The sequence below is a fragment of the Lissotriton helveticus genome, chromosome 11 (genome assembly GCF_964261635.1).
Source record: "Lissotriton helveticus chromosome 11, aLisHel1.1, whole genome shotgun sequence".
In the NCBI taxonomy this organism is placed as follows: domain Eukaryota; kingdom Metazoa; phylum Chordata; class Amphibia; order Caudata; family Salamandridae; genus Lissotriton; species Lissotriton helveticus.
The window spans coordinates 889,950,318-889,977,635 of NC_136072.1; the positions used below are offsets into that span (position 1 = coordinate 889,950,318).

Sequence of the window (27,318 nt, forward strand, 5' to 3'; positions counted from 1 at the left end):
CAGGAATATGGGAAATAGGGACAAGGAAGGAGGTAAGGAGAGACCAAGTTAGGGGCAAATGAGGAAGGTGCCCTCTGATTGGAGTCATCTTCCTTTTGGGTACCAGAGTCTATAGAAACTTGGACAGCACTCATGTAACTGTGACACACAGGTGTCACGCTTCAGTCTTCTTAGTTGCAGTGCAGGTCGGCAGATGGGACTGACGACTAAGCTTACGCCCTGCAGCACATACATGCATGCACTTCAACATACTTGCCACAGTGCCATGTAGAACTGCACAGGTAAAAGCGAAATCTTGGCTTGTCCTATGACTCGTCTGGACCCTGTGTGCTTTTGTTTCCTGACCTTCTCCTGTTTCCTCATCCCCCTTGACAGTCCCAGCAGCACTACACCCAGCATGCAGCATCACATTGACTTGAGGCACCAATACGTCACAGTTTCTTCTGGAGGATGCCTTTAAGGATAAGCCCAGAGTCTCCTGCGGGCCGAGTTCTTCCCCATACAATATAATTACAGCGGTTTCCCTTTCATCTTTCAGTGGTCCATAAGTTAACTGAGTGCTGGGTAACTGTAACACCTGTTGTTTGTAGCTCGTAGAAAAGGACAAACTGCCCCATTAGGCGCAGTGAAAGACACAAGAATTGTTAATAACACTCCTTTTGGCTGTTGTACAGTTGTGAAAAGGTGTTTTTCGTCATGCATCACTAACACAGACGCAGCAAGAGCGTCAGCACAGGTATGACACAGGTAGCGCTGGCAGCACTGAATACTTCCTCACATAATCATGTCCTCTCAACAAGTACAGTATGTACAGCTGCAGTGCAAGCTTCCCTCAAGTGGCGTAGGAAGGGGGGTGCGGTGGGTGCTGGCCTGGGTGTCATCCCTGAGGGGGTGACAAAATTGCAAAATTCCGTTCCGCCAGCTGTCCCCTGCCGTCTTCAGTTTGGCTTTCTAAATCAAAATGAGAATGGATCACTTGACCTGAGTAACCAGGGTTTTATAAAATTCGGGTGGTATGCTGCTAAAACCCATCATTCACGTACACATGTCGGTGGAGGCGGTATATCTTGATTCTCCGCCTTGCTTTTAAAAACGTGACAGCATCATCATTGGGTTCGTTATGTATGCTTCCTACATCCGGTAGTAAACCACTGGGTATTGCAGTCGTGATCAGAGAGAGGTGAAGGTGCTCAGGTGAAGTGAGTAGTATTAAATGTGGTATTAAAATCTTGTATAACCAGACTTACATTTATTCAGTCTGGGTTCCAGATGTTTAAAAAAAAAAACAATTTAAAGAAAAGGTGTCATGCATAGGTCTACCGCACTGAAATTATCCATAAAAAGGTCGACATGTTTCAGCCCTTGTGGTTGCCCATGTGGGTCAGGGGGGCTTTCTTCAGGACCTAGAGAAGATGAAGGCCGCTACTTGTTAGGTTCTCCCTGAATCTGGGTATTATTGGCCCGATTTTGAAAAGGTCGAGCAGTACCTCAAGTCCTATTTTGCAGATTTTTTCAGGTGGCCACGGAACCATTACCTGCTGCTACGCGGTGCAGCACAACTTGTGCTGTCTCTTCCTCTGGCGACCTGGATGTCTTCAGTGTGGCACCATCACAGGGCGGCAACCCGTGGATTCGCCAGCAACCCCCCTTCCCATTCAAGGAGTCCTGCCACGGGGCGGCAAACACAGGTACTGCCCCAGGCTGTCCCAGGTCTAGCTACGCCACTGCTTCCCTCAGTGTGTGTGTGGTGCCCAGTGGTTATTTTGAGCCAGTGGCTGTCAACACTTATTTTTCTGTATCAGACATTTACCGGGGCCAAAATAGGGGTAAAAAAGTGGAAAGGGCGAATTAAGGACCGAAAGACCGTAATAAAGGGAGAACGCTGGAACCTGTAAGAATAGCATAAAGGGGCAGGCAGTGCTTGATATTGGTTTAAAGAGTCATAAGGTCGATTCAAGACTACGCACCCTTGGTATTCGGCGCGCTGACATTTAAAGCCATGGGCTTCTATAGCAGAGCTGTGGCCACCGGCACTTATTCTTTTACAAATTAAGCTCTATGGAGATAACGGGCGGAAGGGATGGTTTACTTTTGAGGGTGGGAAATCTGAGTATTTTATGGGACAGGTTGCTGCAATAGTGAACGTGCATATCTGAAAGAGACACGTTAGTATTAGATTCCTTACCTTAGAATATCCCCAGGCGTCAGACTGGATCCGGAATTTTTTTGCGTAGCAGTACCCTTGCGTGTCGGTAGGCGTCGTCTGCGGCTCCGCGTCCGTCGTCGGCGTCGTGGGCGCCGTGATGACGTCTTCGGAGTACTTAGACGCCGCCTCCGCGTGCTGACGTCAGTTCTTCTTTTTTCCGCGCCAGTCACCTTTGTCACTTTTTGACTAAATCTTTTTGATCTTTTTGATCTCATTTTTCGAGTCTTCGACTCCGACTCGGTGCCGGTAGGGATGCCTGGTTTCAAGCCCTGTGAGGATTGCGACCGACTGATGTCGGTAACGGACCCTCACTGTCGGTGTCTCCACTGTCTCGGCGTGGACCACGACGACAAGGCCTCTGCCGACTGCCGGGCCCTCACTTCGAAAGCTAGGCGGGAGCGGTCCCGTAATTGACTCGAACTCCAGCAGTCGGCCCAGTGCCAAGAGAGGTCCCGGTCCGGACGGAGGTCGAGGGACCGGTCGCGGGAGCGGAGCCATCATAGCTCTGGGAGTCGACATCACTCCTCAGGGTCGAAGTCGTCAGGTAAGCACAAGAAGTCGAAGAGACGTCATCGCTCTTCCGACTCCCCCCGACGCTCGCGTGACGTGGCCGGGGGTTCGGGTGGCACCACCCACGTGGCTCCGTCGGAGTCGCAGGCGCCGCGTCCGGCTTCATCCCCGTCGGTCCCTGGGCCTAACGCGACGCCGGAGGAGATCGAGCGGTTCCTCATGGCCATGAGGTCCCTCTCTCCTCCGACGGGCTCCGCGGCGCCTTCGGGCCCAGCAGAACCGTCTGGGGGTCCTAGTGGGTCGGGCGCTCCGGCCCCGACGCCGGCGGGTGCTTCGGCTCCGACGCAGCCGGCGCCTTCGGGCCCGGCGCCGCTGGGCCCCGCTGGATCCGGTTCCGGATCCGGGTCGTCGACGGTGTCACCACCGGCGACGTCCTCGGGCGGCGCCGTCCCCGACGCCTCCCTTGACCTGGTTCCGGGTGCCGGTGCGGCGCCGCTGGGCGCCGCTTCAGACGCCGTTCGGAGAGTTTACTTTCCATGAACCGGCCCCATCTTTTGATAACCCTGAGTACCAGGGAATGGGTGATGAGGAGGATTGGGAGGGGTCTGAGGACCCTCTGGCACGTGAATGCCAGTCTCATGAGGACTGGGCAGGTGAACTTTGGGAGGCCAGTGGTATAGACACTCTGCCTGACACTGGATTTGTCTCACCTCCTACCGTGGCTACGGAGGAGGAGGCAACCTATAGTGTGGTGTTGATGAGGGCAGCCAAGGCCTTGGGCCTTGAGCTCCCCGTCGCGGCCGTGAGGACTAACCTCCTCACTGAGGTCCTTAAGCCGCAGTCATGCTCAGCCGAGCCTCTGCTGCCGTTTAACGAGGCCTTAACCAATGTTCTTTTGGGCACTTGGTCCAAGCCCGCTACGGGTTCGCCCGTAGATAGGAATGTGGCCAGACGCCACCGCCCGGCCCCGGGCGACCCATGTTTCCTGTCCACCCATCCCACCACCGAGAGCCTGGTCATCCAGGCCTCCAATTCCCAGACCGCATTCCCGTCGGCGCCGCCGGACAGGGAATCCAAGAGGTATGAGCAGTACGGTAAAAAGATCTTCTTGCCCCTTAGTCTGGGACTGCGGTCTTCCAACACTGCATGCCTCTTGGGCCGCTACACCCACTCTCTGTGGGATACGGTTGCGGAAGTGCTGCCAGAGTGTCCGTTGGAGGTACGGGCCAAACTCGGCTAAGCCCTTGTGGAGGGCCGGGATGCAGCCAAATATTCTATCCGGTGTGGGCTGGATACCACCGACTCACTAGGTAGAGCGATGGCAACGACGGTGGCGGTCAGACGCCACGCCTGGTTGAGGTCCGCCAACTTTTCGGCCGATGTCCAAAACACACTGATGGACATGCCGTTTGATGGCTGTCGCCTCTTTGGCGACAAGGCAGACCATGCGCTTGAGCGCTTTAAGGACTCCAGGGCTACGGCCAAGTCCTTGGGCCTCTCGTCCCCGCGCCAGCAATCTGCTGCCTTTCACTCCTTTCGTGGCCACGGAAGGGGTGTACCCACACGTGCTGCCAGCCACACTCCGCAAGGTAATACCCTACGCGGTGGCGGCCGTGGGAACCGCCGACCCGGCCGTCGGGGTCAACGGCGAGGTCAGTCCACACCTTCCCCCGCAGCATCCGCCTCAAAACCCTCCTAGTCCGTGCTTTCAGGCCCATGTGACGCCAGTGGGGGGCAGGGTTCGCCATCACCACCTCCAGTGGCGCACTGTTACATCGGACAGGTGGGTGCTGCAAATCGTCCGAAGGGGCTACTCCCTCCCCTTCGAGGCGACTCCTCCAGCCATGCCACCGCAGAACCACCGTGTATCGGGGGATCATTTGCGACTTCTGCAGGAGGAAGTTACGGCCCTCTTGGCCAAGGGGGCCATCAAGCGCGTTCCTGGGCCAGAACTAGGGTGTGGTTGCTACTCCCACTACTTTCTGGTACCCAAGAAGGGCAAAGGGGGCCTACGCCCTATCTTGGACCTAAGGAACGTCAACGGCTTCCTCCGGAAGGAGAAGTTCAAAATGCTGACACTGGTTCAGGTCCTAGCTGCCCTGGACCCAGGAGACTGGATGGTAGCTTATTTCCACATCCCCGTCCTGCCGGCCCACCGGCGCTACCTGCGGTTCACAATTGGCCACGAGCACTTTCAGTATACCGTGCTCCCCTTCGGCCTTACCAGCACCCCACGGGTGTTCACAAAGGTGATGGCGGTGGTCGCAGCTCATCTGCACAGGTTAGGGGTTTCAGTCTTCCCCTACCTCGACGACTGGTTGTTGAAGGCGGGCTCGCCCCAGACAGTCGTCAGCCACCCCCAGACTACGGCAGATCTCCTGCACCGGCTGGGGTTCTCCATCAATGTGCCAAAGTCACACCTGTGCCCCTCTCAGAAGCTCCTTTTCATCGGAGCGGTTCTCGACTAGGCGCGGTTTCGGGTTTATCCACCCGAACACCGGGTCCGGGATATTCAGGCTCTGATTCCCATCTTTCAGCCGTTATCCCGGGTCTCGGTCAGGTTGCCGCTGCGGCTTCTGGGGCTGATGGCCTCCTGCATCCTACTGGTGCATCACGCCAGCTGGCGGATGCCGGCTCTGCAGTGGGACCTGAAGTTTCAGTGGGCCCAGCATCAAGGCAACCTGTCCGACCACGTCCTGATCTCGGAGGGCACTGCGTGACCCTGGTGGCTCAACACCTGGCAGGTTCTCTGAACGCCAGGGCGGACGAGCTCAGCCGTCGGTGCATGATGGATCACGAATGGTGTCTGAACTCGCACGTGGCGCAAGGCCTCTTTCAGCAATGGGGAGAGCCTTGGTTAGATCTATTCGCCACCGAAGAGAACACGCAATGTCATCAGTTCTGCGCGTTGGAATTTCCAAGGCGGCACTCGCTCGGCGACGCTTTTCGTCGCGTGTGGAGTTGCGGTCTGTTATACGCCTTTCCGCCTATACCACTTCTGCCCAGAGTGCTGAAGAAGATCAAGCGCGACCGGGCTCAAGTCATCCTTGTGGCTCCGGACTGGGCACGAAGGTACTGGTATCCAGAGCTACTCAGTATGTCAGTCGATCCCCCGGTTCATCTGGCTCTTCAGGAGGACCTTCTGTTGCAGCAACAGGGGACGGTCCTCCACCCGAACCTGTCCAGTCTCCACCTCCATGCTTGGAGATTGAGCGGCGACAGTTGAGGCCATTTGACTTGCCTCCTGAAGTCTGTAACGTCATTCTGGCAGCCAGGCGTCCCTCCACAAAAACGGTATACGCCGGCAGGTGGAACAGATTTGTGGCATGGTGCACAGCAAAGGCTGTGGATCCTCTTGCTGCCCCTCTTTCTGAGGTTCTTCTCTTCCTTCTTTCTCTTGCCCAGCAGGGCTCTGCTCTGGGCACTATGAAGGGCTACCTTTCTGCCCTTTCAGCCTTTCTGAGGCTGCCTGATCAACCTTCTTTGTTCAAGTCCCCTATTGTAAATAGATTTCTAAAGGGCATCACACACGCGTTTCCTCCTGTTCCGTTTGTGATGCCTCAGTGGGACTTGAACCTTGTTCTTACATTTCTGATGTGCGCTCCCTTTGAGCCACTTCACAACTGTCCTCTCCACCTTCTAACTCTGAAGACTGCTTTCCTGGTTGCCATCACCTCTGCCAGGAGTGTGAATGAGCTCCAGGCTCTTTCTTGTACTCCTTTCCTTTCTGTCCATCCGGACAAGGTTGTGTTGCGTACTAAGCCATCTTTCCTGCCCAAAGTTGTCACGGCCTTCCACATCGGGCAGTCTATCACCTTGCCCACCTTCTTTCCGCCTCAGCATCCCTCTAAAGAGGAAGAGCGGCTCCACTGTCTGGACCCAAAACGTGCGCTCTCATTCTATTTAGATCGCACACGCCAGTTCCAGGTGGATGACCAACTTTTTGTTGGTTACGTGGGCGCTAAGAAGGGGAACGCGGTGCACAAGAGGACCATCTCTCGGCCGTATCATCTTGTGTATCCAGGCATGTTACTCCTTGGCTAAGAAGGAGCCCCCTGTTGGATTGCGGTCTCATTCCACTCGGGCCACGGCGACTACCACTGCCCTGGGCCGGGGAGTGCCCTTACAAGACATCTGTCGGGCAGCTACATTGGCATCGCTGCACACGTTTGCAAGACACTACTGCCTGGACAGCCAAGTCCAGAGGGATGGCTTCTTTGGCCGTTCTGTCTTCCAGGACTTTCTGGTGTGATTATTGGTTGGCAGACCCACCACTGGGGTTGGTATTGCTGGGGTATCTATTCTAAGGTAAGGAATCTAATATTAACGTGTCTCTTTCAGATGCACAAGTTACTACTTGTGTAACGATATATCTGTAAGAGACATTAGTTAGTATTAGATTCCTTACCGACCCGCCCATCCTCCCCGTTCTGCAAACCGATATCTAGGGTTAGGCTTATCCCCTTTCAGGGCCCTAGTTTCAATGGCACCAGTGTTGGTTTTTAACATGGCTCAGCGCTTCTGGCGCGGAAAAGCTGTGTCTAAGAACTGACGTCAGCACGCGGAGGCGGCGTCTAAGTACTCCGATGACGTCATCATGGCGCCCACGACGCCGACGATGGACGCGGAGCCGCAGACAACGCCTACCGACGCGCAAGGGTACTGCTACGCAAAAAAATTCCGGATCCAGTCTGACGCATGGGGATATTCTAAGGTAAGGAATCTAATACTAACTAATGTCTCTTACAGATATATCGTTACACAAGTAGTAACTTGTGCTTCAGGGATCATGGTTGTGTAGTGCTGTAGCTGCGTCTGTTATTGTGTGGTATGTGGGTATGCTAGCGATGTAGGTTATTATGTTCTTATGAAAGATTGTGCTTTTGTGCAGTATTTGTTGATATGAAGGTGTGGGCTTATGTGATTTTGCATATGAGATGGAGAGCGTAACAGTTTGTATTTGTGAAGGTGCTAGACTGAGTTGTTGTAATAAAAGGGTTTCTGACCTCTGGCGGCAACGTGAAAGGAGAGTAATGCAGGACTCCTCAGGTGCCAGGTCAACATGCAGGGAGAAGTGAAGCAAGGACTAACATCTGGGAGAAAACTAGCGGAAGGGTAAGCACTAAAAGACCTGGGAAAACCTAGAACATGATGTAAATTTGGAAGAAGGAAAATGTGAGGTGAACAGTAACTCATTCTGTTTAACCCACTCAGCTAGATGACGGGATCTTCCGGTTCAGGGAGTAAAGTTTACAGGACTCGTAGGAGAAGACTGAGGGGCAGTGAGGGGGCGATCAATAGAGATCATGAAAATAATGAGAGAGAGAGAGGCATAACTGCACAGCAAAGACGGAATGAGCATGTGAGGAGAAGCAAAGGGAGATACTGATGGAACAGAGAATTCAAGAACGTAGAGAGAGAGGAAGAGAAACTGCGTGAGAAGGAAGTACAAATGGAGAAGGAAAAAAGTGATGGAGACAAGAGAAGAATTGGAGAATAAGCTGTACGAAAGAAGAGAAAGAGGGCTTGGAGTCGAACGTATTATGGTGAATAAAAGGAGGGTCTATGGGAAGCTGCTGATGTGCTATGCTGTGTACTGTGTATCTAGGGCCCAGGCTCTGCATTGTTCCCCTGGCAACATGTTTTACAGTTACATATTTGTCCACTAATCTAATCAGGGCAAATAATACCATTTTCAAAGCAAGCACTGGCAAAGCCAGTAGATGTGATCTTGGAAAGCTGGTGTGATGGCTATTTGTTTAAATATTTTGTGCCAAGCATATGCCACAACAATAAAATTAAGGAAAAAAGAAAACATGCCTCAGTCTAAACGTGGTAGCATGTGTTTGCTAAAAAAAAATGCTATATTTAAAAAAATAAAGCCTGGCATAGCTTTAAAAGACAATTAAATTTGCTTCCAGCAGGCTTGTGTACATAGAACAAATATAGATATATTGCTGCCTATCAGTTTCTTTGAAGGTTTGTACTTCACCATTGCCTTGACCCCCTCTTTTATCCTCTTGGGAGCTCTCATCTATCGAACACCTGACGCTCCGGTTGACTCCCTTCTTCTACTTGCTGACACTCTTGGCTAACTATCCCCTTTACATGCTAATTTTGTGGTACTTGGGGATTTCAGTCTTCATATTGATGGTCACAGTAATCAATCTGTGCAGTAATTTGTGCCCTCATTAGAAGGTTTTAATTTGGAGAAATGGGTCATGGAACACACTCATATAGAAGGGCACACACTTAATGTTATTTTTTCATCTACTTGTACAGTCAAGGTCCGACCAGCACTTAAGCTTTCTTGGTCTGACCATTTTTCGGCCCCTTTCTGTATTTTTTCCCCAACTTGGGCTAAGATAACCGAAGCACTTTTTAAGCAGACATTGCATTCTTCTACTCATAGCTGCATTGGAGTATTGGAATCAGATGTCTCCATCTTTAATATCTGGCTGATTTCTGATTTAGATAAGTTCGCCCCCCCAAAAAAACACACTCCTCCAATAGATCGTCTCCTTCCGCACCTTGTTTGTCGGAGGCTCTCAAGGCTGAAAAATTGCATTGTAAAGTACTTGAACGGTGCTGGGGGATAGCCATGGACAACAAGGTAAAATTAAAATGCTATCATTCCTCTATCTGAAAAGTGCAGAGATCTTTCATTGCTGCATCCACTTCCAAGGCAGATAATAAGTTGTGCAAGCCTTTTCAAATTGGTAATCGTTTTCTCGTACAACTAAACAAAATGTTCTTTCTCCCTCGATGGAACTCTGTCAAGACCACGCTAATTTATTTCATGATAAAGTTAAAAACCTCTATGACCATATTACTGACCCACGTGGCCACTCCTTGTCCTTATGCTTTCAGGTCCTCTGCTCACGAAGTTTGACTCAATTTTCTTTGCTGATTCAGCATTAGAATTGACGAGGTGCAAATCTGGATCCCCTCTGGACCCATTCCCTTCAGCTTTTCTAAATCTGGTCGCTGATGTGGTTAATCCTATCCTCAATATGTTGATGAATAAATCCCTGGAATCGGGTGTGGTTCCGCTTTATTGGAAACATGCTTTATTGCTTCCCCTGCTAAAAAAGCAGATGGCTGATCCTAAGGTTCTCAACAATTTTAGGCCCATTCCTCTTCTCTCCACTGTTGATAAACTTCTACAGAAAAGGGTCAACAAGCAGTTGTCACACTTATTAGAATCTAATATTCTTTTGCATGACTCTCAGTCAGGTTTCCGCATGGCCTATAGTACAGAGTCCACCCTACTTGAGGTATCTGAATTTATTAAGGAAAAACTCGGTCACAGCTCACCTGTGTTGCTTATGCTTCTGGATTTGTCTTCAGCCTTTGATACTGTCCTTTTACTTGACAGAATCGAAATAATGCAGTCTTACTTCCTTCTTTCACCTCTTCTTCTAAACCTCTGGTTTGCGAAATCTCCCAGGGTTCGGGACTTAGCCCCCTCTTTTTATTGTCTATCTTGAGCCTTTGGCTAAACTGGTGGAGTCTTGGGGGGTGTGGGTGGTCTCATATGTGGATGACACCCAGCTCTTTTTGGCCTTCCACGAAAACACACCTGCAACTCTGAGTTCCTTAAAGCTTGCCTGAAGGCTGTGGTAGAATGAATGGCATGAAGCTATATTAAGTTGAACTCAGAAAAAAATGAGAGTTTTTTTGGCACCAAGTCTTTACCAGAGGCCAGCGTCTGGCGGCCACCTGTACTGGGGGCTGCCTCTCCTGATCGGCAGAAACCTTGGGGTAAAATTTGATGCACATCCTACCTTTGAGCCCCAAATTAGGTCCCTTTCCGCCACTTGCTTTGCTAAGCCTGTCGCTCGTGCCAATCTACCAGGGGGATGAGCAGGGGTTATCTAAAGTGGGTATCCCCCCTTACCCTGACTAGAAGCAAGGGTCCCTAATTGGACAAAGGTACATACCTCTGCCATTTAGAGGCCTCCATTTCTAATATTATTTACAATTAATTTTTAAGGTCAGACGTAGGCAGCGCATGCGCTGTCTCTTTCAGGCAAGCTATTTGCTCTGAGCTTACAGCTCACCTATTGCCTTTTTATTCGTCCCTTCAATTGTTGTTCAAAAATGCTTGCTTGCTAGTGGTTAATCCTTCCTCTTTGTCCCTCCTTTTTGCGTTTGTTCTCCTCCCACAGAGCACCGCCCAATTACTATTAACATTACGCTTCTATGTTTGTGTTCATTTGTTTGTGTTCAATCGCCTCTAATTTTTTCTGACTTCAAAGTGCAAAGATTTCCCCCAAGCCCCACCTGCGTCGTAATGGCATGCGTTGTAAAAGCATGCGCTGTAGTGACATACATCCATAGGAGCTAGGAAAGAACAATAAGGAGAGACGAAAAGAAGTCTGCCTAAAAACTGACTGGGTAGGTGACTACCAAGGAGGGAATCCACGGCCCATCTCACCTATAGCTAAACCAAGTAGCTCCATCGGGCATCAGACAAAATAGTTCAGTCTCAAAACATTGAGAGAGGAGGGAGGGAGAGACATAAATAGAGGGAGGATGCGGTAGGAGACGACAGGAGAGACGAAAGGAAGTGCAACAATGTGGTTCAACAATATACCAGAAAAAGATCAACAAGTAAACATTAAATCAAACAATCAGCAATACAATTTGGGGAGGAGAGAAAGGAGAGAGAAAGTAGTGGGGCGTAGGGGAGGAAGGAAAGTGAGGATAAGGAAAGAGACAACCGTAGAGACGAAAGGAAGTCTGTCTAAAGACCGACTGGGAAGGTGACGACCAAGGAGGGAATCCACGGCCCATCTCCCCTATAGCTAAACCAGGTAGCTCCATCGGGCATCAGACAAAATAGTTTGGTCGCAATACATTGAGAGAGGAGGGAAGGAGAGACATAAATAGAGGGAGGATGCGGGAGGAGACGACAGGAAGTGCAACATTGTGGTACAACAATATACCAGAAAAAGAATAACAAGTAAACATTAAATCAAACAGTCAGCAATACATTAGGGGAGGAGAGAAAGGAGAGAGAAAGTAGTGTAACCTTGCGGCACAGTCAATATCAAGACTTTGACAACTCCTGGCACATTTTCTCTGATGCTTGTTTATGTAATGTGAACTGAAGCAACTTGAGGGTGTATTGCACTTTAAGTGAGCGCAGGTTGCATTACACAATGTCAGATTAATTTTTAAGGGGCATTTCTATGGAGCACCTACTCGACTAACCCATAGGTGTTAAAGTGGTTTACAAAAGTTGCAGTTACACTACTCATGGTCAGGTCAATTTTTTTATTTCCTGGAGTACAGTGATTAAGTGATGGCAATCCCGCCGATATTTATTCATTATTTCCCCTCTACCTGACAAATGGGAGCACCATTTATCCCTCCCACATCGCTACATGCCCACCCGCTGCCTCTTCCTGTCGTCCTCCTCGTCTCAGAGCTCTAATTTCAAAACACATTCACCGCAGCTCCCGAGGGACTGTGAGACATTTTTTATTATATAGTGTGAACTCGAACCTCCCGAAGGCGATGGAGGACTTCACATGAGCGATAGTTGCATTGCACCAAGTCAGATTAAATTTTGGGGGCATTTTTATAGAGCGCAAACTTGACTGACCTGAATGTGTTGGAGCACTTAACAAAAGCGCCAGTTACAATACACAAGGTAAAGTTATTTTGGGGGGTTTTATGCTGCACGGAGATTAAGTGATGCTGACGCCATCCCTGTTTATTCATTATTTCCCCTCTACCTGGAAAATTGGGTCATTTTATTGTTGGTGCTGCGTCCAGTGCTCCTACACCCAGGGGGTTGGGAGAGAGGACAGTTGCTGGTAAACAGATGGTGCGAGTAGTGTTTTCAGTGGGAAACTCTGGATAAGGGTGCCTGGTGAATAGAGGCCTGGGGCAGAAGGATGTGATGTCTCTGCCATTAGAAAGTACTTCACTGCTTTTTTTTATTGGCTGTTCATTACTCAAGTGGTGCAGTCGTACACAGAATGTTGTAGTGCTCATGACTTGCATCGAGGCACTTGTCTTTCTGTCTCTGCATTAAAAAGCCTTGGAATGTGTCCTTTAATGTTTCCTGAGGCAAGCATTTATTCTTGAATCACACTGCATCACTCAGTGTGTGGTAATTGTATAGCTCTTCAATCCCTGGTGGCACAGCAGCCAGGACAATGTGCTAGGGTTCTAAAGGTGAGACCTATTGGCTATGCCAATGCTTGCTATTATGTGAGGCTGGCAAGATAGCTAAGGCTATCACCAGGCCTATGATTAAAAATGATATCATTTGCTTTCTAATCTCAATAGTTGTCCAGAGTTTTCCAAACGTTTCTGGTGATAAAACAACACCCCAAATCCTCCATTCATAGCAATTCTGAGGTGGTGGTAGTGCGGCGAGGGGTGGTTGGTACAAACATAATGCACCCCTGAATTAGATTGAGTGATATTCTTTGGGAAGACTGCTTTGACTATACTTTGTAATTGTAGCATCGCTGTTAGACCGATCAGCCTTAGGGTGGTCTTCTCCAAAACCTTTTGCCCACTCCTCTTCTGTTGTTTAAATTCGTTTTGTTAGCTTTAGGACTCTGTGCACTTTACCATTGCTAGCCAGTGCTGAACTGCTTGTGCTCACTCCATTGCTAGCCAGTGACAAACTGCTTGTGCTCACTCCTCAAAACATGTTGTGATGTTTGTAGGCAGGCCTGAGGATTAGTGTAGCCTTCATTAGTCAGGTTTTACAACACGACCACATAGGAATTATGTTGCAGGTGGGTAGAAAAGGGATAAAAGAAAGAGAATTTGGGGGTAGCTGCAACCTAGTGATAGAGGCCATTCCTTGCAGACAGAACACGCCTACACAACACATTACCTTTTCAGGCATTATTTCTGCCACATTCATACTGTCGCTCAATCCAGTGCACAGGCTGAAATGCAGCAATAGATAACAAGAACACTGGTAGCAAATTCTAGTCTCGCACCTAGTAATAACCCTATACAGTGAGAGGAAAGCAAAGCTTGTTGTGGCACTATTTATTCAGAAGAATGCCATTCTGAAACCAGGTACAGGTGTGAGACTGACAACCTAACCAGAGGTAAAACAGAAAGACGAATCTAAAAGAATTCTGTGGTCACCAGTGTGCTGAAGGATTCAAATTTTCTTTTACATTTCCTCAGAGAGGATAATGCCTCACCTCTTTGTAAGCCCCAGAATGATATAAACGTGGCATGAGAATATGCTGTTTCTATAGGCCTATTCTATTGTCTGGTAAGCCTGTCCATACTGCTGATTTCCCTGACACTACCACAAACATTCACTGAAGCAAGCACAAGCAGATGCATCCCCCATACCTTGCAAAACACCTATACAGCATTACCTTACGAATTCAAAAATGCCTCAGTTTGCAGACTGTGGGACACTTTTTCTTAGCTTTATAAGTCATTAAGGGGTGACACTTTTAATTTGGTGCCCTGGCCTATTTTCTATTCCAGGCCGACCATTAACACCTAAGTGCCTCCTACATAGAGTTTCATCATCTAAGGTGCTAACTGTAGTTAAAAACCAGAGCTGCATTTTCCATGTGAGTTTAGTATCAGCCTTTAGTAAACAATAGGGCCAGTCTAAGCACTACTCCAGGTTCCCTGCCAAACCACTTGGAACCCTGTCACCTTCAGGTAACACCCACTCGCTGTACATGCCTTGGAAGGATAAGTAAAGAAAATTAACCCTGTGTCTTTCAGGTTGCACCGATTGTATGGGCTTTGGAAGGATGAATAACAGATTGAACCTCGAGCCCTTAAGGTGACGCACACATCAGCATGGGATGCATTAGTTCATTGGGGTGCCTTATTGTTAATATTGTGATATATTAAACATATAGTAATAGCCTTAATGCTAGGACTGGCAGCTAGATAACTCTGCGTGGTATACTGGCCTCTTGGGAAATCATCTCATTCACCTACAGCTCAACTCTATTCTCCTAACCTCTGCTTCTCCCCATATGCTACCCATTTCGTGTGGGATGGACACCTCAGGCCCCAGTACTGGGTGTGTCTCACGTAATGCAGGACAGTCTATGTTTGCCTACCCTCAATGACCAGCATTTGTAGGGGAATTCAACACCTTCGAACCCTGTTTTTCGAACGAATCAATAGTAGTTGGTCCAAAAACCTCAAAACGTCTGGGACATGAGAACTCACCCGCCTCAGGCTTGTCCTGGTCTGAACCAAAGCAAAATGTCACGTTTTGGTCAGAAAATAAATCAGACTCCTTCAAGATGTCTTCCACTCCAGAGGGAAAGCGGATTGTACCATCTCTACCCACACAGTTGAGGAAGGAAGGGAGAGCTACTTTCAAAAGGAACAGATGGAGAAGGCTGCTTGGCGGCAGTGCATTATGCTGAGTGTTCATACAGCCTGTGTGACTCACTGTGTTTTGCATATTTAGATACAACTCTCGCCTTAAATATTGCTGGAAATATTTCCGAGACCTCATTATTTAATCTGACATTAATTCGCCGTGGGGGAATGGAACCTGTTTGTGCTGCGTGGCAGGATGCACCCCTCCGAACTGGTTGAAATATCTGCATTTGCGTGAGTGAGCGGCTGTGGACCAGCCGCGCGCAGGCTCGTGACGTCACCGCCCATCTGTCAGACGACGCCGGCTGAACGGCACGTGCCGAGTCAGGGAGTAAATAGAGACGTTTTACTTACTTTATTGTTCCATTATGAAATGAGAGAGGAGCATGTTTGAGTGGGAAAGTGCGTTTGTGTTCGGAGAGGCCTATGCGATAAAGCCCCCATTATCTCTTCTTCATAAAGATTCAACCATGCACTGTCGGACTAGGGCTGCCTGCGCTGGAAGGACACAGCCTCATAACACCTTTTCAGATTTGCCAGTTATTTAAACTCCGTATTCATCAAATAGTTCAATACCGAACCACTTTTTTTTAGGTCCCCAGCACAATATGTGTGTATCCAACTGGTTGTTGATTTAGAATAGTAAATATGCCATTGATTGAGGACAATGTGCACTCCTCGTAGAGCAAGAGTGAGGGAGCATGCGCGTGTACAACTGAATCCGCATGTAGGCGTGAGTGAACGAGTAAGCGAGCATGAGGGACTGTGAGAGTAAGTCGGTGTATTAATAAATAAGTGTGCAAGGTTGTCTATTTCGGTACTAGGAGTAAGTAATCGTGTTCACTTCTGCTTCAGTATTGTCATGGTTACCACTGCATCCCTCATTTTGTTCCCTCCTCTCTTTCTTCCCATTATGCGGAAAAGAGTTGTGTGAAGCAGATCCCTCAGACTAATACTATTCCAACCCTGCTTATGTTTAAGTAATGATTTCTTTAGCGTCTTTAAAATAAACGAATCCAATAAGCACTGGCATTTTGGTCAGCCGAGAGAGGCCTTGTCCCACAAAGACATTCCCAGAAAGACCACTAATCAAATGGCTCATCCCCCACTAGCTCAGAAGCATCTCCTGCTAATGGAATACCGCTGCCAGGCATTGCAATTTCTAACAGAAATGGGGAGGATGCTCTTCCTGCTGTACATCCTCTTAGGGTCCCCACCAACTTCTCTCATTTTCCACCAGGGACAAACCCAGCTCTTATCTGAAGTAAACTCTAGAACGTGTCTTTGAAAAACCACTAAGATCTGGACTTTGGGCAGTTGTGTTTCCATGCAAGCTAGGCACGAAGGTGCCACTGATGACCGTTGTGAATGGTGATACTGTCAGGCGTGTCTGCTCTCTTGCTCCCAGGCAACCTTAATTTGAGAAATATGTAGAACCTCCTTGCAGTTTTAGCTTGTCCAACAAGGAGAGTCTAATAAAGGCGAGTAATTTCTTTTCTCATGTTCATCCCGAGAGGTGGATCCCACAGGTATTTTTGTTAGCCGATGTTTCCTTACAACTAACTGCTCTACTAGCCAATCTGTATCAGAGAAGTTCCATATTAGCCACTATCCAGACCTCACTTCCAAATGTGGGTCTCTGTGTTGGTTGACACATTGAAGTGGGGAGACCAGAAAACAAATACAATAAAGAGTAGGAAAGAAGGGGAGAGGGAACAGCACGGACATTGGGAGGGAGGTGGATGGCGTTAGAAGGGCAAAAGTTTGTGGAAGCTAAGGTATGAAGGAAATGTAAGAGCAAAGGAGAGGAGGAAAGTTTGATGGGCAATAGGGGGATTCAAATTTGAATAGATTCAGATTGATTGAGATTGCTTCTGAGCAATTCTCAGGGGTGTTACAGTACCACACTCTAATCTTAGAGGTGCATCTCGCTTTTTTCCTGTGCATTTTTCCCAACGAGGTAACAAAGACCCGGGACAAACACAATGAAGGTGACCAACATCTCCCAAAATAAAATTCAGATCTGGCACTTTGCGATCATCTTAGATACCGTGGGCCTCTGTATCGTCTTTGTTCTACTATGCCATCCTCCTGATCAGCCACCGTAGGTCACTGTTTATCCCCCTCTTCCTCCTTGCACATCTTCCTGATCAGCGACTGCAGGCCACACCGTATCCTCCTCTTCCTCCTTGGCCATTCTAATCAGCCCCCATAGGTCGCTGTGGATCCTTCTCTTCCTAGTTACCACACACTTTTTAAGACAACGTAGGCCACTGGGCACCATCCTCCTCCTCCCGCTCTATCTTCTTCAACATCTGTTTTCCTCTGTGCATCCTCCTCTGTCACTCTGACGATGGATGCTTCGCTCCGCATAGTCATCGGAACTAGTGGGTCAGAGTGCGGCAAAGTCTTTATTTTTGAACCTTTAAGTTGAATTAGTTGCACACTAATATGGTCAAAAGTTGTTTATATTTTTGGACAACTGTTTTGATCAAACTAAAGTAAACATTATCTTGTACAAGTGTTTGTCTCCCATCACAGCCCTCCAATGATTTAGCTACTTTACATGACACACGTTATGCATTTTTATGAGAAACTGTAATGGTGGGAGTGGTACGAGCATGGCTTGACTATACTACCTCTCCAATAGCTGACCCTTTTACACAAGCTTCCAGGTTTGCAACTCTGGCACCCAGATTGTGGAATTCTATCCCCCTGGAAATCAGGTCAAGCACTGATTTACTGAGATTCAGGAAATCCCTTAAAACTTAGCTGTTCATCCAAGCCTACGAATAACTGCTCCGGTTCGGCACCTCCTAGTATCGGCGCCAACAAACCAATTGGTGTACAAGCGCTTTATAAATCCATTTTAACATAAAATAACATAACATATAGTAAACGATTGCTGATGATTATATACGTTAATGTGTGTTGTGTGCATAATAATTGATTGAAGATAAATGTTTTAGTAGATGTGTCACACCTTGTTTGAAGATTTGCCCTTACAAAGTCATTGGTTGGGTCATTCAAAAACACTTATTTGATACTGAATATGTTGCCTGGAAATAACAGAATGATTACATGATGTTGATCGCCCACCATGGAGTTACCTTTACATATTATTTGACATTATGGTCCAGTTTATACTCCTGCACCTTTCTTAGCCCCCATCCTTACATGTCTCCTTTCCCCACTGGACCTTGTGCCTACAATGACATTGCAGTCGTGGGATATGGTACCCACTGAGCTGATTAATAATGGTAATGATAAGCCAACTATTTGATGTAAAACAATGTGATGGGTTCTTATTTAAGACTTTCTTTTACACAAGGGCAGACTGTTACTGTTTTTGATGCATACACTGAATAAAGTATTGTTTTACAATGTATATAACATCCCCCTTCTGTTGCAAGGACAGTGTCTTTAGAATAGTTTAGGGAAAGGAAGTCTGAAAAGGAAATACGGTAGGTGGGATCCATGTCCGAAGGCTCCCTGGTAATGGAGGGCAGGTCTCTGCGAGTGTGGTGCGTTAGCTTGGAGTGCCAGGCATGGGAGCTGCAGGGTGGGTGTGGATCATCCTGGTATGCCTCTGATGCTTCTTGTCTCCCTGGCACAGTAATGCTACAAGGCTCTGTGTATGTGTTTGCCCTCTGCAGATCTGTATCCAGCAGGGATGGAAGGCACCCTATGGCCGCTTCGATGTTTTACCGCTCGTCCTGCAGGCCAGTGGCAACGACCCTGAACTCTTTGAGATTCCTCCAGAGATGATCATCGAAGTGCCTATCCGGCACCCCAAGTAAGGCAGGGCATGGCTGGGGGAGGGTCAAAGCAAGAAATCTTAGAGCTGTATTAGTGGCTATACGATTGGAACAGAATAGAGGTGAATTGGAGGTTCAAAATATATGTTTCATAGACATTTTGATACTACAAAAATGCCCTTGTGCAGCAATCTCCAAAAGTACGTAGAAGCCACACCACTACATCACTTGACTGGAGAAGGTTCTATTGAGCACCTTTGCTGTCTGCCATGGAAATATTTTCCATCATCCTGGATGCCCCACACTTTAACTCTGAACTTTAGCATCTGTGTTCTGAATATTTTGACAATACAGAGTTCATGCAACTCAAAATAATAACTTCATTTATGAGGATTAATGCAGAATGTAACTGCGCATGACCCACACACCCTACTCAATAGCGTTACTGTGTCCGCTGTAACCTTAGGGCATGGGTACTCACAAACTTTCTCTCGGGGGCCAAATTTACAGTGTGGTTTGTGGCCGAGGGCCGCACCGGTGGGGGCGGGGTCAGAGGGGGAGGGGGTGGGGCTAAAACAAAAAGAAAACTTGTGACCATGAGGTTGCACACAGGTCCCTGCAGCAGATGCCTTCATCCACTGAGCCACCAGACCCAGCATACATACATCTCTCTCTTCCTCCTGCCCTCCCTCTCCATCTCTCTCTCTCCCTCCTGTCCTCCCTCTCCCTCCTGCCCTCCCTCTCCCTCCTGCCCTTCCTCCTGCCCTCTCTCTCCCTCCTGCCCTCCCTCTCCCTCCTGCCCTCTCTCTCCCTCCTGCCCTCTCTCTCCCTCCTGCCCTCTCTCTCCCTCCTGCCCTCCCTCTCCCTCCTGCCCTCCCTCTCCCTCCCTCCCCCTCCTGCCCTCCCTCTCCCTCCTGTCCTCCCTCTCCCGCCCTCCTGCTCTCTCTCTCCCTCTCTCTCTCCCTCCTGCCCTCCATCCTGCCCTCTCTCTCCCTCCTGCCCTCCCTCCTGCCCTCCCTCTCCATCTCTCTCTCTCCCTCCTGTCCTCCCTCTCCCTCCTGCCCTCCCTCCTGCCCTTCCTCCTGCCCTCCCTCTCCCTCCTGCCCTCCCTCTCCCTCCTGCCCTCTCTCTCCCTCCTGCCCTCTCTCTCCCTCCTGCCCTCTCTCTCCCTCCTGCCCTCTCTCTCCCTCCTGCCCTCCCTCTCCCTCCCTCCCCCTCCTGCCCTCCCTCTCCCTCCTGCCCTCCCTCTCCCGCCCTCCTGCTCTCTCTCTCCCTCTCTCTCTCCCTCCTGCCCTCCATCCTGCCCTCTCTCTCCCTCCTGCCCTCCCTCCTGCCCTATCTCTCCCTTCCTCTCCCTCCTGCCCTCCCTCTCCCTCCTGCCCTCCCTCTCCATCTCTCTCTCTCCCTTCTGTCCTCCCTCTCCCTCCCTCTCCCTCTCCCTCCTGCCCTCCCTCCTGCCCTCTCTCTCTCCCTCCTGCCCTCCCTCTCCCTCCTGCCCTCCCTGTCCCTCCTGCCCTCTCTCTCCCTCCTGCCCTCTCTCTCCCTCCTGCCCTCTCTCTCCCTCCTGCCCTCTCTCTCCCTCCTGCCCTCTCTCTCCCTCCTGCCCTCCCTCTCCCTCCCTCCCCCTCCTGCCCTCCCTCTCCCTCCTGCCCTCCCTCTCCCTCCTGCCCTCCCTCTCCCGCCCTCCTGCTCTCTCTCTCCCTCTCTCTCTCCCTCCTGCCCTCCATCCTGCCCTCTCTCTCCCTCCTGCCCTCCCTCCTGCCCTATCTCTCCCTTCCTCTCCCTCCTGCCCTCCCTCTCCCTCCTGCCCTCCCTCTCCCTCCTGCCCTCCCTCTCCATCTCTCTCTCTCCCTTCTGTCCTCCCTCTCCCTCCTGCCCTCCCTCTCCCTCCTGCCCTCCCTCCTGCCCTCTCTCTCTCCCTCCTGCCCTCCCTCTCCCTCCTGCCCTCCCTGTCCCTCCTGCCCTCTCTCTCCCTCCTGCCCTCTCTCTCCCTCCTGCCCTCCCTCTCCCTCCCTCTCCCTCCTGCCCTCTCTCTCCCTCCTGCCCTCCCTCTCCCGCCCTCCTGCTCTCTCTCCCTCTCTCTCTCCATCCTGCCCTCCATCCTGCCCTCTCTCTCCCTCCTGCCCTCCCCCCTGCCCTATCTCTCCCTTCCTCACCCTCCTGCCCTCCCTCTCCCTCCTGCCCTCCCTCTCCCTCCTGCCCTCCCTCTTGCCCTCTCTCTCCCTCCTGCCCTCTCTCTCCCTCCCTCTCCCACCTGCCCTTCCTCTCCCTCCTGCCCTCCCTCTCCCGCCCTCCCTCCCTCCTGCCCTCTCTCTCCCTCTCTCTCCTCCTGCCCGCTCTCCCTCCTGCCCTCTCTCTCCTTCCCTCTCCCTCCCTCTCCCTCCTGCCCTCTCTCTCCCTCCTGCCCTCCCTCTCTCTCCCTCCTGCCCTCCCTCCTGCCCTCCCTCTCTCCCTCCTGCCCTCCCTCACCCTCCTGCCCTCCGTCTCCCTCCTGCCCTCCCTCTCCCTCCTGCCCTCCCTCTCCCTCCTGCCCTTCCTCTCCCTCCTGCCCTCCCTCTCCCGCCCTCCCTCCCTCCTGCCCTCTCTCTCCCTCCTGCCCTCTCTCTCCCTCCTGCCCTCTCTCTCCTTCCCTCTCCCTCCCTCTCCCTCCTGCCCTCTCTCTCCCTCCTGCCCTCCCTCTCTCTCTCCCTCCTGCCCTCCCTCTCCCTCCTGCCCTCCATCTCCCTCCTGCCCTCCATCTCCCTCCTGCCCTCCATCTCCCTCCTGCCCTCCATCTCCCTCCTGCCCTCTCTCTCCCTCCTGCCCTCTCTCTCCCTCCTGCCCTCCCTCTCCCTCCTGCCCTCTCCCTCCTGCCCTCCATCTCCCTCCTGCCCTCCATCTCCCTCCTGCCCTCCCTCTCCCTCCTGCCCTCCCTCTCCCTCCTGCCCTCCCTCTCCCTCCTGCCCTCCCTCTCCATCTCTCTTTCCATCCAGCTCTCCCTCTCCCTCCCCCTCTGTCATCTCACTGTGTGTGTCTGTCTGTGTCAGCCTTCAGGCTGATACAGCTTCCTCAGCGCGCACACACAGAAAGATCCCTATCTGGCAAGAAGTTTCTCATGACTAAAATGCAGTTTGCGCGCGCCCTTCTGATAATTACAGGAGTGTCCACACGACTGTGAGTGAATGGACACCACATCAGGGTGATTAAGGGGGGGTGGGGGGCCAAAGAGACAGCCGTCCATCAGTCGCACCAAAGTACTTAGCAGGTCGTTAAAAGACCATTTATATATTATGGAGGCTTTGTTGTAGTGCCCCTGCATCTCCACTCTGACAAACATCTCGCCCGGCTCCCCAGAGCAGAGGCGCTAAGGGGTGAAATACAACAAAGCCTCTGCTCTGTGGGGGCCGGGGAGCGGTGATTATCAAGGTCTCCGAGCCCAGCACTGCTGCGGCGGTGTTTGCCAACACTGATAAATTATTTTTTTAAGCACAGGCACGATTGTCTCGAAGGTCCGCGGGCCGCCAAGGAAGGCTTGCCGGGCCGCATCCGGCCCGCGGGCCGTACTATGAGTACCCCTGCCTTAGGGTAACCTCCTATAATGGAGAAGTAGTGAAAACAGACTGGGTTCACTTGAAACAAGACCACACTAAAGCTCACCTTTTTCCAAGCACTGCTGCAGTTCCTTCCCCAGGGCAGTATGTTTATATTATAACACATCATTGAGTCGGAACACACCGCGTGGTACAATTTCAAACTATGACTTGAGCTCAAAGTTAGTATTTAGAGCTTTTATTGTGGCTACGAGCCAGCAATCCCTAGCTAAGATAGCCGGGATAGTACAGTTGTATGTTCCTTTAGGTCTGCTATTTTCCGGTGTCCCCTCCTGCTAGACAGAGAAGGGGCTTTGTTGACAGATGGCTGTAGTATTCAGAGTTGGAAGCTTTGTGATTACTGCTTGGCAAAGAAGTAAAGCATCATGCACGCATATGCCATCTGCTTGTTCAACTTGTTGTTCAGTTCATCTCCTTTCACTTGGGAGACATCCACCTCCCACTACACACGTAACGTAACGCCCGCACACGCAGACACACTCGTGGATTATCAACCACAGTCTCAAACAAGCATATCCCCTCATGGGAAAAAGTCTCATACCAAATCTGAAGCAAACAAAGCAGTAACTGAACAACTATCAACCACCTCTCCCCTCCTAGATAAGACCCCTTGAAAAGTCAGTCGGCCTTCAGCTATAGACCAATAGTGACAGCCAGATTCTCTTACATACTGCATGACAGAAGTGTGGCCTGCTGCAGCACAGACATCCACGGCTGGCTTGTTGAAAGATGTCTTTTGTGTAATGGAACAGTGGAGATCGCTGCCACCTGGCACCACTTGGCTGTTCAGAAGATTTCAGCACCATTGATCACAAGACCTTCATTCACCACCTCTCCACATGAATGGGCATTAAAAACAAATGTTGATGCGGCTTCCCGTACCATCTAAGCACAGACACCATGTTGGAAAGTGGGTTATTGGTAGGGGCAAATGTAGACCTGCCACTGGCAATAAAGCCACAAACACATGGTAGGACCCAGCATAGGTCTTAGAAAATTATTCCCATGCTCAACCCTTGGTAACGTGGCTGCGAGCTGGCAGGCTTAACTTCAAAGACAGGTATGTAAAGAATTTAAAAACTCAATTTCAGTAAATAATTAAGATACAACACATAATAAAAATCCAACACCAAGTTATAACTATAGGAAATATTTTTATCTTTAAAATGACACCAAAATGACAAAAATCCAATGTAGGGAACCGGAGATATAAATGTTCGAAGACTTATTAAAATATAGCACTTAGAAGATTAAAGCACCATATTGCGATAACTGCTTGCGATGGACCGGGGCAAAGTCAAAGTTTCAGGCCGGGCGTGACGGAGCCCTGAGCAGCTACAGCCCCCGGCAGGTCCAGGTCTCAGTTTCTACCTTCACACTTAAAAACTTTTCTGGAGCTTTTCTTCCAGAGACCCCTCGAAGCTCCCAGCAAGACCGGATTCGGTGAGGGTTCGCCGGCTTGACTTGTGAGGAGGTCCCGGTCAACTTCCCTGGAGCAGACTTAGAAAATATTTCAAGATTGCTTCAGTGGAACAACACAGGAATCCAAGCTGAAACGGGATGGAAGGGAGGCAGCTTGGCTCTCGCTGTTGCTCCCGGTCACCTTTTCTACGAGTGGACGTAGAAACTTTTCTGGAGCTTTTTCTCGCGGGGTCACTCGATGCTCCTCATGTAGCCGGATCCGGTGAGGGTTCGCCGGCTTCAGATTTTCTCTAGTTCCAGTCAATCTCTACAAGTTGGAGCTATGGAGCTTTTAACGGGACTAACCTGGTTGGCTTGGCCGGCTCGTGGTTGAAGGCAGGCAACCTGGCTGGCCAAGTTGAGTCAATCCCTCTATGGAGCTTTTTTTCAAAGTTGGTCCAAAGTTCTTCAAACCTCTTGAACTTCTTCCTGAACTTCCTCAAGGGGTCCAAAAGTGTCTCAAACTCACTCCAAGGGTCTGGAAACTCCAAGATGGTCTCTGAAAGTTGAGGACTTCAGTTCCCACAATCCACTGGTACAAAACCCTTACAAATCCACTGATGGGTCTTCAAGGTGTGGATTTAGTTGGTGATGTTCCAGTTGAGCTCTTTCAACCTGTAGCTTTCAGGGAGTCCACTCTTTAGTTCTTTTCCAGCAAGATAATCCACAGGGCTGTAATTTCAGACGGTGCAGTCTTCAGAGGTCAGGCCTTGGAATTCTTTGCACAGCAAAATCTTCTCAGCAGGGCACTCCTTGCTTTAATAAGTTTCAAGCAGCAGATCTGGAGGGCTCTGCCCCTCTCAGATACTTATTCCAAGTTCTCTGGGTCAAGCAGGAGGTCGATTCTGACCAATGGGAGCAGGATAACTCCTCAAAGTGATGACCACATCCTTTAGAGTGTGGTATTATTTTGTCCCAGAGTGCATCAAATCTTCCAAATCCATAATGGCTGATTTTCCAGCAAGGAGGTAAGAGCGGGCTAAACATACCCCCTAGGATGGCTTATTTCCGTAGACTCTCCACCTGCCATCTGCATCTACCTTCCCTAATCCTGGGTCTGGTAGGGGTCAAAAGTGTAAAGTGGAAACTGACAAGTGGCCAACCCTCTGCCTTTGAAGACCACAGTTTACGAACCCTCCCCCTGGCCAGGCATTCTTATTGAACAGCACATAGCCCTGCCAGCAGAGCTGGTTAACCCCAGGGGCTCTTTATCACATCTTCAAGGTAGCCTGGCTAATCCACTTAACTTTGATCAATCAGGGCAGACCACTGGAAAGCTGAATTTGGATCCATAAACAAGAAAGTCTAATACCTTCTTGTCTGTACATTTTAGGAGAAATTCAACAATATAATATTGTTGGATTTTTCACTACCATTCTAGGAAGTGTTTGAACGGTTGCTCTATCTCCTTCCTATCAGGAGTTACTATTTAATAACTTCCTGCAATGTTAACCTATATGACCTGGGATTTGCAATGGGGAAAATGACTTGGGCCAGTTTTCTAGCACCAGGGCTTATAAAAACATATTTTATAAGTATTTTTCTAATTTCTACAGGAGCTCCACCCCTGTGCAACTTGGGGAGACTTTAGGAGTTCTGAATCTGCAGAAATATTGCAGTTCCTCCTTCCACAGTGCTTCTAGCATCAAAGTCGAATTTGGGCAGCACTTTAACACAATGTGGGGAGTGAACTGTGAAATTTCACTTAACCCAGGCATATAAAAACTAATTTTATAAGGGTGTACCTTATAAATACCTGACCCACTACCCATGGGATACCTAGGGGAGACCCTGGGGGTCCCTAATATGCCAATCCATTGTAGGTTATCCATTTTTAAGTTCCCCTACCACCAAAGTCGAGTTTGGGCACAATTTACTTTTTAAAAGCAGTCCTGACACCCAGTGCTGCTTTTAAACTGACCTCAGACTTCAGCAGTGCACACATGCAAGTGCAGAAAAAGCTGCTGGCCTCTAAACTGCCATGCCCCAGGGACTGGGGACTTCTAAGTAGTTCCAGTCCCCTGCCCTATTATATACTAGGGGCTTATGGGGTAGGTCATGCCAATTACAGGGGTACTCTACCATACCATAGTGTACCCTAGCGTATGTTAGGTGTTTTAACTGTAGCCTAATGTGTCTCTTTCATCTTAGCACTGGCGCTGGTCCTGGATAGGCAGAGCCCAGGGTCAGTCAAAATCAGTCACCACCAGTATCAATCAGCAAAAAGTAGGGGGTGCCCAGGGCCCAGGATGACTTTGCAACACATCAGTTTACCCAAACATGACAATACGAATCACAACATCTACTAAACTCCCTAAAAACCTAGACAGTTGTATCATCTTTCTCTTGATCTCTCCTTGTCACACCTCACAGTCGTTTTAGCTGATCACAAAATCCACAGACACCAGCATCTGAAAACACTAAATTACAGACAAAAATATTTGTCCATCAGTGGTATCTAGTGCTTTAAAGCTTTAGTTTAACTGATCCAAACCAGTATTGCTGTGGTTTTGATCTTGGTGCTCAATCCAAGCAAAATGGAACCTGTTCTCTCCAACACCACGAGCCGTTCTCACATGCAGTAAGGGCTCTTTGACATGAATCAGATTAACACCCCAGCCCCCAATATGTGCCAGATGTTTTGGTCTTTTCAACAGCCACATGTTCAAAAGATAACCATGTCACTGCCTTCAAGATACACAGGATATCAGATTTCTTGATTGTGCATAGCCATGCCAAATAGAATCAGAATTCTAATCCAAGCTATCGTCCGAACACCAAACCAAATGGCAGTGTCTTTGCTGGAATTCCTGACACCACCATATCACCCTTGAACAGCATCCTACAAACACCTGACTAATGAACAGGAGATACAATTACGCATGCACAAATAGATTTGCATATGAGCAAGTGGAAATTCACTTAAGTATCCCAGTAGTATATTTTGGAAATCTTTCTACAGTCTGCAGATCAGTCAGGTCGGAAATTTGCAGATGCCTTGTTCATTCTGTTCTGTTGATCAGGTTGAAGGTCTCTTTACCTCTTTTTCTATGCTGGAACTCTCTAATATATGTCAGATAAGTCCTATGGTTCACTGTTATCATCACAAGGTCTCCTGTGTTTATATGACTTATCCAATGCAAAGAAATAACAATTCACATAAGTAGAATTAACACTGTTTCCCACATATACACACAGACATAGACACATGCACATCACATCCATACACAGACGTGCAGGGTGAACAGGAGTACACATCCAGATGAATACAATGATCACTGTCAGACGCACACTGAGGACACTATCTCACATATGTAGGCTGAGTGAACACTGGCAGGCACACACAGGCAGAGTAACACTATCACACACTGACCAGTGCCCTGCATCCCTCAGACTATGAAGGACCTCTCATGGACTGCCAGGTGGCTCAGAGTAACAG

General features: G+C 49.4%; 1 protein-coding gene across 2 annotated transcripts in view; it reads left to right on the forward strand.

Annotated features, from left to right (window-relative positions):
• Nucleotides 1-27,318, forward strand: part of NOS1 (nitric oxide synthase 1) — a 1,595,398-nt gene that overhangs the window by 1,435,374 nt on the left and 132,706 nt on the right. For both annotated transcript variants that reach the window (XM_078667121.1, XM_078667122.1), the window contains one exon: nucleotides 18,727-18,866. In XM_078667121.1, the coding sequence (XP_078523247.1) occupies nucleotides 18,727-18,866 (140 nt within the window). The remainder of the gene's footprint in view (nucleotides 1-18,726; nucleotides 18,867-27,318) is intronic.